The 13,708-nt window shown below is 46.0% G+C and overlaps 1 protein-coding gene across 1 annotated transcript; it reads left to right on the top strand.

The window, feature by feature from the left end:
* The first annotated feature begins 11,596 nt into the window (after window positions 1-11,596).
* On the top strand, window positions 11,597-12,226 carry LOC124775421. Its single transcript, XM_047250253.1, has one exon. The coding sequence runs from the start codon at window positions 11,597-11,599 to the stop codon at window positions 12,224-12,226; it is 630 nt and encodes a 209-aa protein (XP_047106209.1).
* Window positions 12,227-13,708: the final 1,482 nt, after the last annotated feature.

Below are 13,708 nucleotides of genomic sequence, written 5' to 3'. Positions count from 1 at the left end.
AGAATGTCAGGTGGAGTTAAAGCGTATGTTCTGGGCACTCTGTACGGAGAACTTGTGCATCTTAATACACCTTTTGGGGCTGTGGCTATTCAAGTAAGGGCATTTCAGGATGTTACCATCTGCGATGTTTACCTCCCTCCCAATGGTGAAGTGTCTCAGAATATATTGTCTGCACTGGCTTCTTAGCTCCACCCACCTTTCCTAATCTTGGGTTATTGCAATGCCCACAACTCTTTGTGGGGTGGCACAATAGTCCCTAAGTGCAGTAAAGACCTCGAAAACTTATTGGCACTACTTGAACTTTGCCTCTTGAATACTTGTGCCCCAACACGCTTCATTGTGATGAACGGAACATTCTCGGCCATTGACCTTTCCATCTGCAGCCCTTGTCTTCTCCTATCCATCCAGTGGACAGTCCATGATGACCTGTATGCTTGTGACCACTTTCCGATCTTCATGCCCCTAGCTCAAAGTCATCCCCTGAACGCCTGATCAAATGGGCTCTCAACAGTGTTGGCTGTTGTCCTTTCGCCTCTGTTGTCACCCTTAGATTCCTGCCACGTGGAGATGTCGATGATGCAGTCCAGAATACAAGTACAGCCATTCTTTCAGCAGCTGATTTGGCGGTCCCCCGTTTCTCAGGACCACGCCAATGAAAGACAGTACCTTGGTGGTCATCAGAACTTGCAGTCGCCATTATAGGTAGTAGGCGGGCTCTCCAGTGTCAAAAGCAACACTTACTGATGGAGAACCTTATTGCCTTTAAGCAGCTCCATGTCCAGGACCGCCACCTAATGAAATGATGGAAGCGAGAATCCTGGAAACGGTATGTTTCAACCGTCAGACCATACATCGCTCCTTTGTAAGTTTGGGCAAATATCAGATGTCTTTACAGATACCAAAGACCTACAGGTGTACCTGGTATTGCCTTGAATGACGCTGTCTGCTCTGACCAAGACACCATCGCCGAACATTTTGCTTTGCATTATGCTCAATCCTTTGTGTCTGAGAATTATCAACCTGCGTTTCATATTCCAAAACAGCGAGTGGAGCGAAAGCAATAATCTTTTACCGCACGCCACATAAAGCCATATAAGGCTTCATTCAGAGAATGAGAATTCGTTTATGTTCTAGCACACTGCCCTGGTGCAGCCCAAGTGCCAGACTGCATCCACAACCAAATGCTCAAGCACATGCCGGTGGATTGTCAGCGTCATATCCTTGTGATCTTTATCCGCATCTGGAGCGAGGGTGAGTTCCCATCGCAATGGCGAGAATTCATCATCGTCCCAGTACTAAAACCGAGTAAGCGCCCTCTAGAGATGGACAGTTATCGCCCAGTTAGTCGCATCAATTTTCTCTGTAAGTTGCTTGAACACATGGTGAGCCAGCAGTTATGTTCGCTCCTTGAGTCTCAGGGTCTTGTGGCTTCATCCCAGGATGGTTTTCACCAAGGCTGTTCCCCTACTGATAATCTGGTTTACCTGGAGTTTGCCATCCAAACAGTTTTTGTCTAACATCAACATCTTATAATCATCTCCTTCGACTGGCAAAATTCCTATGATGCCACATAGCGGGCTCTCCGGGGTCATTATCCAGAACTTTTTTTCTCATCGTATTTTCTAGGTTCAAGTTGGTGTCTCCACAGTTCTCTCCAGAGAATGGGGTCCAGCAAGGCTCTGTACTGAGTGTGCCTCTCTGTCTAATAGCCATCAATTGTCTGGCCACAGCTGTGGGGTCCTCAGTATCAGCTTCCTTGTATGGTGACGACTTTTACCTCTGCTGTTTCTCCTCTAGTGTGGGTCTCACTGAACATCGACTGCAAGGCGACATACGAAAGGTGCAGGCATAGGCCCTTACATACGGCTTTCGGTTTTCAGCAGCCAAGACTTGTGTCATGCACTTCTGTCGACACCATTCACCCACAACCAGAACTTTGCCTCACCTACCAGCCACTCATTGTGATCGAGACTTATTGCTTTTTAGCACTGGTCTTTGTGCTTAAGCGAAAGTGTTGACTGTACTTCGCTACTTGAGCAAGACCATCTGGGGTGCAGATTGCACTACCCTTCTGCAGTTTCACAAAGTCCTGATACAATCCCATCTTGATTATCGGAGTCTCGGATACAGTTCGCCATCGCCCTCAGAATTTTGGATCCAACACAACACTGTGGGTTTTGATTTGTGAAAGGAGCCTTTCAAACTAGCCCTGCGAACATCTTACTCACCGATGTGGAGTCCTTCCAGTGCAGATCAGTCACCAATAACAGCTTGTAAATTATCTACAAGTGTTCGCCGCTCCCATAAGCTTCTGAACTACTGTCTCCTCTTTCCAGACACACAAATCCGTCACCTGCAGTGGCAGCCCAGATCAAGGATTACTGTCTTAGTTTGCTTCTGTTCCCCCCTCTCTGAACTCCAGGTGTTTCCTCTATCATCTCTCCTCTGGGCCCACTCACGTTCACTTCCATGGTGTATCCCTTGACCACAGCTTCGTTTTGACCTATACAAGGTCCAGAAGACTCAGTTCATCCTGAGACCCTTCGTCACCAGCATTCTCCATCCTTGGCGTATTCCAGAGTTCTGAAGTAGTCTATATTGATGGCTCCAATGCTGATGATCACATAGGTTTTGCTTATACTCATGTGGGATGCACTGAACCACGATTCTCGTTGGGTGGCTGTAGTATTTTTACTGTGGAGTTGGTAGTCATCTCTCGTGTTCTTGAGCGTATTCATTCCTGCACCGGTGAATCCTTTCTCATCTGCAGCGACTCCTTGAGCAGCTGGCAAGCTCTCGACCAGTGTTACCGTCGCTGTCCCTTGGTCATGGCTATCCAGGATTCCCTGTATGCCCTTGGACAATGTGGACGTTCAGTGACCTTCATCTGGACCCCAACCATCATTGGAATCCGAGAGAATGAACTCCCTGGTAGCATGGCCAAACTGGCTACCAGTAAGCCGACTCTTGAGACCAGTATTCCGGATGCAGACTTTCGATCGGTACTATGCTGTCAAATTTTAGGGATCCACTATACGGAATGGGTCACTCTGACTTCAGCAAACGAACTGTGGGTGATAAGGAAGACCACGAACCTGTGAAGGTCCTCCATGCAGGCCTTTCGCAAGGACTCTACCTTTGGCGCCTTTGCATCCGCCATACTTGGCTCACTCATAGTCATCTCCTCTGTTGCAAGAATTCACCTCACTGTCATTGTGGTTTCCGTTTAACAGTGTTCCACATTTTGCTGAACTGTCCTATCTTAGCTACCCTGTGGCACACTCTTAATCTCCCTGATTCGATACTCCTGGTGTTAGGGGACGATACCTCACTGGCTGGCTTAGCTTTACTTTTCATTCGTGAAGGGGGCTTTTACAAGTGTCTTTAAGGGAGCGTCACTGACCTACTCGGCCCATTCATGGCTTGGCAGAAGACTTGGTTGACTCCTCTGGATAGAATGGGCTGTGGCTGTCTGGATTTGGTGGTTCAACCCAACCTCCACCCTACCTGCTCTTTTACTCTTCCTCCCCACTCTCGTGTGGTCTGTTTGCCTTGTTTGCCTTTTGTCTATATGCGCTTCTCTTGCCCTGTCGGTATTGCTACTCTTTCCTAGATCATTTCTGAGTGGGGTACCTCTGGTAAGTGGTTTGGTGGGTGATATAAGTCCCCTCATTGAATTCTGCTTTCGGTGGCCTCCAGCTGCTCCCTAAATGGGGCGCCTCACATGTGTTTCTTCCTATGTCTTCTCTCTCTTGTTTTTTGTCTTTCATCTTCATTGACTTCTAGTAGACTTTGGGGTAGGTCATTTCTGATGTACATTCATGTAGGCCTGTCTGTTCAAAAGGTGAGGGACTGATGACCTAGTAGTTTGGTCTCTTTAATCATCCAACCAACCAAGCAACCATCGAATTGCTGTAAAATGATGTGTGAATAAAAAACATTTCGCTTCAGTAAATTAAAGTCACGACTTGTGGAAGACGTCTGTAATGTAACATCAGACACTGATTTCCCTTGCTAGTCAACTTTTTAAGAAGTACATATGCAACAATTTAGCTGTCGGTACATATTGCCTCTTTTTCAAAACATTAATGATCCATGACATTTACTATGGTTTATGTGCTTCAAATTCACTTGTCCCTCCGGATATTAGCTCCACGGACGACAGCCCGCTAGGCAGGAAGGGCATTACAAACTGCTGTCATAAACGGTTCTTCGTGAGACAAACACGAGTAACTTCAATAAGTTTTGAAATTACGTGCAGTGTGCCTCAACAGCTGAAATCCTGGTAGTGCATTTTGTCGTTGTGTTAGCCCTGCATAAAAAAATTCAGAGTAGGTTTCGACATGTCGGTTCAGAAATGGCTCTGAGCACTATGGGACTTAACTTCTAAGGTCATCAGTCCCCTAGAACTTAGAACTACTTAAACCTAACTAACCTAAGGACACACACATCCATGCCCGTGGCAAGATTCGAACCTGCGACCGTAGCGGTCACGCGGCGACATGTCGGATTGGAGCATTCCCTTGCCAGTTATTTGTTTGCTTACATTTGATATAACAGGGCAGACGTTTGTGAAACCTCTTCTCCTGATGGCAGGACAATAGTTTGTGGCGCTGCTGTCTCGATACTGTTCTATCACGTTCCACACACGTTATGTCGTTGAAGTTCTCTTATAAGCTTATTTCATGTGCCACAGAAAACTGTATATAGCTCTATTAGAAAAAAAAGTTGGTCTCGAAATTTGGCGACTATTAACGATAAAAATTACATGCGAACTTCAGGAAATTCGAACTATTGTCCACTATAACTTGGCGTAAACCGCACCTCGATATGTTTAGTCATTCTGCATATATTTGGCGTGGCCTGTCTCAACTGCCTTACCTAGTATCTAATTTCATTAAGGAGACCCTTCCTCCACCCTGCCAAAAATCCTAAAATAGTCTTCTGTTTACGACAATCTACATGTGACTTTTCGATAGTGATCTTGAAGATAGTCGAAATGAGTTGGTGGCGTGCCCTCAAAAGTTGCTAAAAGCTAAAATCTTGTTTCCTACCTACGTGAGCCTATAATAGGAAAGGGTAGACGAAACTGCACGGTTCATCTCCTGCAGAGAATGTTAAGTGGGAAGACTATAGAAAAAACAGCAACTACTGAATCGGACTCAGACTGTGGCTTTTACTTCTTGCAAATATTTCGATTTAGCATTGCGTCAGCACACTCCATCTCTGCATGTCGTCGGGACTTACTCAGTTGTTATGTGTAAATTTAAGGTGGAGGGGGGAGGGAGAAAGGGAAGGAAAGGGAACAGATTACTGATGGCAGCTCCACTGAGACGTTACGCGTAATCAGCAGCGATGAGTGAAAGTGTTTACCGGACCTGGATTCTAAACTGGGATCTGCTGTTTACTAGGCAGGTACATAAATGATGGCGCCATCCGGAACACAGTGGTATAGCAACTGCACCGACTCTTGACGTGCTTCATGGCCAATCCACATTCCCAACGAGCGCCACCTATCTGCAGTCACCAGTCATTTCCTCCATACGCGCTGCTCTGAGATTCAAATGGTTCAAATGGCTCTGAGCGCTATGGGACTTAACATCTATGGTCATTTAGTCCCATAGAACTTAGAATTACTTAAACGTAACTAACCTAAGGACATCACACAACACCCAGTCATCACGAGGCAGAGAAAATCCCTGACCCCGCCGGGAATCTCCGAGATTCCCGCACGAGGCCAGACATACTCGTGCAACTGCACTGTAGGCGAATCAGTTATATGACTGAGTGGTATCTGTTCTTTTGGACGTGTGTGAAAAAACAGACGCCACACATTCATATAATTTCTCATATGTCTAGAAATATTTCTTAAAGCTGCTCGTTTGGGCATCCTGCAAGCTGACGCAATCGTGGAAGCTCTGACGTTGCAGCTATTAATAGCTAGTACACGTAATATCTATTCGGTGACAAGCATCAGCCCACTTTCCAACCTGTACGTCGATTCTCCTATATCTGTCCGCTACAGTGAGCTGTTCAGACTCACCTCAGAGGCCAACTTGCGGACTGCAGTGCGGCGCTCGCCACTTGAAGTCACGTGGCCTAAACTGATATTCATGTTCCTGGCGATGTGGTGCTGAGCGGCGGCCAGTAAAGGCGCTGCCAGCCTGCAGATATCGCCAATTGTTTAAATTAAATCAATATAACAGCACACCCCAATCTTAGTGCTTCACACAAACACACACACACGCCTGACACCAGGGTGGTACGACCCACTTGCTTAAATAAAAATGTCGAACACATCCATCATGCTTCAGCTCACACAAGGCCAAATTGCTTAAATAGAAACGTAAGACTGGCGGTGGCTGGGATTCGGGGGCGGGGGGGGGGGGGGGCGGAGCGGGGGGGGGGGGCGTGGCTGGGTGTTGGGGGGGGGGGGGAGGGGGGATTTACCCCAAACGCATTGCATTTGTTTTAAAACAGGAAGTGATGAAGTGTGTCGAAATTCACAGTGGGAAGGTGAGTTTCAAGGAAATTGAGTATGATGGGGCTCAGCTTTGAGCCTTCCTTCTCCAATGAGATTTTAAGCTTAGCACCATTATGCTAATTCTGCTATCTTATTACCGTTTTTTTTCATTTCCCGCTATTTTAAACTTGGGACATTCCCACTACTGCAAGAGGCTAGTTCCACCATCTTGTGTTGTGACATCAGAGGGATGGGAGGGAAGAGCAAGAGATGAAACCTAGAAACGCTGCATGATGTCATGACCTTAAGGGAATTCTGGCAACCATGCAGGCTCCTCTAAAACTGTTACTTACCTACTACTTACAAACTGTGAGGAGAAAGGTTTCCGAGATTATCCATCTACCCAGAAATTTTTAGTTAAGAAACTGAGAACATTTACGGACCAGTGAAGTGGCATCCTAGTGTGCTAGAAGACGAGTGGTGTTGCAGGTGTCCAGATTGTGGCCCAGCAAACTTTTGTAACATCTCCAGGTAGACATCACTCTTGACGGTAGACTCGCTGAAAAAGAATGCGCTAACAATGAAACTGCACTTAAATCCGCATCATATTCCACATGTTATATGAGGACAGTCTGATACCAATATACGAACCTTATGATGGATCAGTTTGTTGGATATATGAAAAGTTGAGTCATCAGATCTTTTTTACTGCTCCCAGTGTACCGGAACCATAGAGACCACTTTCATTGGGTTGCATAAGAGTTGAGTCTGTCATCATGTAGGATGGCAATATCAAAGGACCAAAAAAGCTCTCTATTTCGCCACAGTCGTGATGTCTGGTATATTGTGTTCCAACATACGATCTCTCTGAAGTGTCACAGCAACTTGGTATATTCGCTTTAGACAATTTTTTCTGGCTTGTGATCCCACCAGTTTCTTGCAATCAGCAGATGGTAATTTTGGCATACGTTCCAGTGAATCATTCATGCCACAGCATTGTGTCTCTGCTTGTAATTAGCGTGAGAGGTATTTCTGCAGCAGCTCAAGACATGGTCAGTTGTATCATTAGGTTCTTTGCAAAGTTTTCACTTGGTATATTCTGTTGATTTCTCGAGTGTGGCTTTGATGGCGTTAGTTCTGATGGCTTGCCCCAATGCAGCAACAATCATTCCTTCACTTTTCTTCTTTAGGGTTCAAAATGGTTCAAATGGCTCTGAGCACTATGCGACTTAACTTCTGAGTTAATCAGTCGCCTAGAACTTATAACTAATTAAACCTAACTACCCTAAGGACATCACACATATCCATGCCCGAGGCAGGATTCGAACCTGCGACCGTAGCGGTCGCTGGGCTCCAGACTGTAGCGCCTAGAACCGCACGGCCACTCCAGCCGGCCTTTAGGGTTCTGTTAGTCACCCAAGATCAGGTCTGTTCCTTACTATTTTGCCTTCAGTCTTCTTCGAAACCTGTTCAGGCAGAGCTTCACTGGGTAAGCTGTCAGCCCGACACTGGAGTGCAGCTTTCCGCTATTGATGCTTGGTTTGCTGTACTCTGAGAAGCCTTCTGTTATTGATTTCAATTAGAGCTGATCCTTGGCCATCTTTAACACAAGCTGTCAATGCATGCTTCTCTTCTTCCACTGTCTGCTTCACTTGCAAAAGTGCTTTTCTGGGCAAGTACAGCTTTTCGAATCACTGCGACAGAGAAGGGTGAGGTGAATTGTCATGAGATTTCTTGTCCTGATTAGCCAGTTCTACTTGTGCCTAGTGTCATATATAGTGATGACATAATTACATGTATGTTGTTATGCTTAAGAGTGTTGGAAGCCATTAAGGGCACTCCAAAAAAGAAACCATTGACACAATACGGTGAGCAGGCAAAAGTGGTAGCGTTTATGTTACCAGAGGTAAATGGTAACATTGGCCCTGCAAATGCTAGATGCCCTGGGGAGAAGCTTAACTCCAAAGGATTAACTGGTAACTCCATCCACCTCCTAGACATTGTTGTAAGGCATCGCAGTAGGAGATGGCTCCGAAAAGGCACATCTTAGCAGAGGCAACAATCTTGATACTTGCTTCTGAGAACTGCAACAGCAGTGGGTTTGCATAGGTTAGAGCGCTACTAGAGCAGTCCCTGTCCACCAAAGGACTGAGAGCGGGGCCAAGTGACGTAATGCACTGTTGTTGCTGGCCGTAATAGAAGTGACAGTGACGTTTAGTATTCAGCTAACCGTTTGCTACCAAACTTGGAGTTTGTTAATGTAAAGTTCAGAAGCATCCCTACCTACAGAGTAGGAGAGGGGGAGAATCTAAATGTGGTTCGCCAAAGGCGCCCGGGAGGTGCAGAGCGACTCATCAGATTAACCAAATCTTGTTAAGGCCTGTGGTTTCTTGGGTCAACTACAGTAAGCGAGAAACAGTGCGCCACAACCATTCTCAAAAAATCCATAGTTTCGTGTTCAGAAGTTCTCAGTCAGGTCGCTGGGGCATCGACTCCATGTCGCTCGTCGACAGCCTCGGTAAGCTCCGACATGTCTGTTTTTCTAACTTGGAGTCTTGCTCTCAGGTTTGTACTTACCAAGCTGCTAGTGTTCGCTACTTCTGTTAGCACCCCCCCCCCCCCCCCCCCCCCCCTGTGGATTCAGACACTGAGTTATGTTGTCCAACCAAATGCCTCCTTTGCTTTCTCTAACGTTTAGAATTAGCCTTCAGTCCAGTATTTAATCCGATCGCTAATAAATAGTGTTAATCAGACCCCTGAATTCCATGAGTCCCCAGCTGTAAGCATCCCGTCAAGTCCTAGAATCCGCGCCTCTCGTAGGCGGCCCGCGACAGTGTTTGGAGTTGATCCAAGTCATCAGCCTGCCTTCACTGAGAATTTATGTTTCTGCATTTGCTCCTCAGTGCTCGAAAATTGCAGACTGCCCTCAAATCCCCTGTCTTCCCTCTTTCCTGTGTTAGGGCATGACGCTAGTTCTCGAACTTACGATCTATGTGATAAGAGGTATGGTGCAGGTATTGTCTGCCTTCCTGGCATAGCTGCCATTCTATTTGCTACTCAAAATTTTTTTGACCCTTTGTGTGTACTCTTCGCTGACCACACTTTCTACATACTCTAGCACATGTTGTCCAACTGCAATGTGCCTAGATATTTGTAGGCTGTTGGCTACACGCTTGATAGCTTTCCCATCTGCAATTTAGATGCCTTCTCTTTCTGAGGATTTGTCCCTCCTTAGCGTTAGTGTGACCCTCTTGTTTAAGCCGTGTTCCATGTTGATGTCAGTGCTGAAGATTCGGACGGTATTTTACAGAGTTCGGGTTTTTAATTTCAGATTTTACTTATAGATTAAATTCATTCAGCCACAGCAGGTGGGACAATTTCAGAGAACTCCTCCCTGTTTGATAGCCCAGGTTGGTTTTACATAAGATGATTGACAGTGGTACCAATGCGATGATGAACAATTGGGGGGAACAGCGAGTGTCACCGGAAAATGCCTCTCTTCATGTTGACTACTCTGTATCTTTCCTTTCTGACAAATAGTTCCGCATCCCAGTCTCCATCGCATTTTCTGTAAATTCCCTGATGTTTTCGCTGTCACCGAGCATTTCCAGTCACTTTATGGTAGTCAATCCAGGACATGTGTACGTTGGTTTTTCGACTTTTGGAATTCACCAGAATCATTTTGTCGATCGGGAGCTGATCCCTTGAGCCCCTTCTTCTTCGCTTGCTACCTTTTGATTCTACTGGTACCATGTTTTGCGCAGAAAATTCTAAATTCTGTCAGTAATAGAGACTGACGGCAACTTCAACGTCGAGGCCCGTAATTACCGAGCAGTGCCCCTTTAGCTGCATCCTTCTGTATTAAACATGTATTTCCAGTTGTTAGCCATTCAGTGATGTTTCCTGTCTGTAGCACTGTACTAAACAGCTCGTTAATTTTCAGTGCAGGCTGGTCAGGTCTGGTTGTTTCTGGCCTTGCAACTTACGATTTTCCTGGGTGTTGCAGTTATTATTATTACGATTAAGATTACCGTTATGTATCGTTCATTCACTACACAAATTGTAGTGTATCCTTACTAATGATGTCTCGTTAGATATAAGATAATACCGTAAACCACGAATCTTGCCAGTGGAAATTAATGCATAAACAAATAAATGTGTGTCCTCCTTAGTGTTCTTATTCTTACAAACGTTGGTGTACGCTGGAGTACAGAGAGATCATGACAATTCTCCTTATCCTCCGTTAGGGTGGATGCGACCGGATAGGAGGCGTTGTTTTCACATGTTCTCTTTTTTTCAGCCGTGTCTCGGTCACTTGTCTCTTAAGTGAGCCATATCGATCTTACCGCGGATCTCACTCCACAATAAGTGGCAGAGAAGGACTCGCCTGTGAGAGTAAGCTAGTTAAACACGCTCTATTTACAGCAGTAATATTCCACTTTGTGTTACTGTTGTAACGGTATGAACATATCTTCTGTATTTATCTTTATAATACTATTCAACACCCAAATCTGCAAAGTATAGCCTGCCTCAGTAATATAATTGTAATAATGTGAGTTACGCAGTTTTGTTTTTTTCGATGGAAAGTCGAAGTTTGTCAAAGATAGCTTACACAACACACGTGCATAAGTTTTTTTGCTAGTAATTGCAATGCACAAAATGCTGTAATCGTCTAACGTAGTAATGCATTCTATTCACACCTCATTTCAACCGTTTCACGTATCCCGTTTTTAATCGAGTGTTCGGGAGTTGTGTTGGACAGATGTATGACGGAAGAAAACAAGCGCTATTTTCCTAATATGACACTTGACTACCTGCTGCGACAAAAGCTCTGTGGAACGTGCCACAGATAAACTGTTGATTATATGCTCTGAGACCTAAATGGTTGGCCAAAAATAATGGCTCGCGCAATGAACAATGAGTGACTTTGTAGAACAAATACAGCAGGAACGCAGCTTTAAGGAGCCCTAATCTTTACATGACACAGTGACAAGAATGACAGAAGCACTGACAAAGACTTTATCTCATTTAATACGACGCGAGCTCGGACACTAGTATAAATAAACTCTCTTTTCGGATCCAGCCCATTACCGGCGCACTCTCTGCCAGTGCGAGAGACGGCTGACGTCAGACATGAGCTCCACGTCAGCACTGTCGCGAGAGGAATACCGCAAGATCGTCAAGAGGCACCTGCAGAGGGACGACTTCGAGTTGGCATGGCACGCGGTGGCTGCACTTAGAACAGACTTTAAGGGCTTTATGGGCGACCACCTGGAGCTGCGTGTAGCTGTGTCATTAGGCAATAGGGAAAGCGAAGGTGCCAAGACCATTGAACTGCAGTTCTTCGTCAAGTCGGTGCCTCTAGATGACGCCTACCATGGTTACCAGAAGGAGATCATGTTGTACGGCGATCTCCTGCCGGACATGCAGAAGCACCTGCGCTGCTCAGAGTACGAGGCTTCAACGCACTTGAGCACCGTCCCGAAGTGCTACTACTCGCGGCTGGATTTTCTGGTGTTGGAGGACCTGGCGTTGGCCGGCTACCGCATGCTGGATCCCATGAAGCCACTGGACGTCCGACAGTGCGAGTGCGCGCTGAAAGCGCTGGCGCGGCTCCACGCCACGTCCATCGTGTTCGAGGAACGAGGGGGCCGACGACTGGCCGACAAGTACCCACTGCTCGCGCAGGAGACCGTCTATAGGAAAGAGACGGACCTTACGTCGCTCGTCAACCGCCTGATGGGCAGGATTTGCTGGACCTAGTACCTCGCTTCACACTGAGCACGCCTTACAACGAAGAACTACACAGTCTCCTCGACACTGTTATGGAATCAGTCTGCGTAAGTTGTCCACAGAAAGATGTAGCTGTAGTATAGACCGTTAGATACAGGGACATTGTAATTTCTGTAAATTTGGGAACTTCTCAGCTGTATCACCAGGCAACTGCTATGAACTTCTTTACTAACTGATAATGACAGCTCAATGTGAACATGTAGTTATAATGACTCTAAAGGTACTGCTTGACATAGTCTCTGTTAAAAGCGATGTGTCTTTGAATCCAACTCTGGAATCCTCATTGACAATTTGGTATGCCCTGTCGCAGCCACTTTTCCAGTTCCTTTCAATTCAATTGTGTCATCAAACCGTTTTCGTCGGAGTCTGTCCTTCATAGTAATAAACACGTAGTCGGAGACTGCCAACAGCTGGCTATATGAATGACTGGCGAGGGGGACACATAGTCCCAGCTCAGTTTATGTGTCATCTATTTTGAGGCCATGCAGGAGAGATGGCGTGTGTTGTCATGTTTAATTTGGATTTCTGTTATTTAGTTATGTGCTCGCTTCCTCGTAACGGCTTCTCTCAGGCCTAAGACACTGTCATCCGAAATGGTCAGCCCAGCCACGTTTCAGCCATCATATCCTGTACTGTTTCTTTTGGAACATACAATTATGTTTATATACACCGTTGTCTCTGAGACTTCTTATGTGTTGAAGAATTGGTTTATCGTTTCCAAATCATGGAGACACGCCCACATTACGTCTCCTGTCACCAGATTAGAAAAAATATCTTTGATATCAGATCCTTCCAGCTCCACTATTCTCCACATTAGATCGGCTGCAAATTGCAGAGATTTCAACTCACACACAATTTTTGACACATCAAGCTTCCCATCATCTTTTGTATCGCATTGTGATGACAGCAAACTCGTGTATTTGACAATTCATGCTATATTTTTTGCTTGCCTCTTGTAGCATGCAGATCTGCCAACAATAGCTGGTGATGGTAAGGCGTCTCTACTTGGGTTACTCCCCTACAACGGACTCGCCCTCTCCCTGACGATTCAGCCGGCCGCAGTGGCCGAGCGGTTCTAGGCGCTTCAGTCTGGAACCGCGCGACCGCTACGGTCGCAGGTTCGAATCCTGCCTCGGGCATGGATGTGTGTGTTGTCCTTAGTTTAGTTAGGTTTAAGTAGTTCTAAGTTCTAGGGTACTGATGACCTCAGATGTTAAGTCCCATAGTGCTCAGAGCCATGTTTGAACCTGACGATTCGGATTAGTAGTAGTGGCAGTAGATTATTTAATACTGGTTTCTCTTCCTGCAAAGTCCGCAGCTCGTGGTCGTACGGTAGCGTTCTCGCCTCCCGCGCCCGGTTTCCCGGGTTCGATTCCCGGCAGGGTCAGGGATTTTTTCTGCCTCGTGATGACTTGGTGTTGTGTGATGTCCTTAGGTTAGTTAGGTTTAAAT

This window comes from Schistocerca piceifrons, chromosome 2 (assembly GCF_021461385.2).
Source record: "Schistocerca piceifrons isolate TAMUIC-IGC-003096 chromosome 2, iqSchPice1.1, whole genome shotgun sequence".
Lineage (NCBI taxonomy): Eukaryota > Metazoa > Arthropoda > Insecta > Orthoptera > Acrididae > Schistocerca > Schistocerca piceifrons.
The sequence above is the reverse complement of the archived record's forward strand: the minus strand, read 5'-3'. Positions and strand labels throughout refer to the sequence as shown.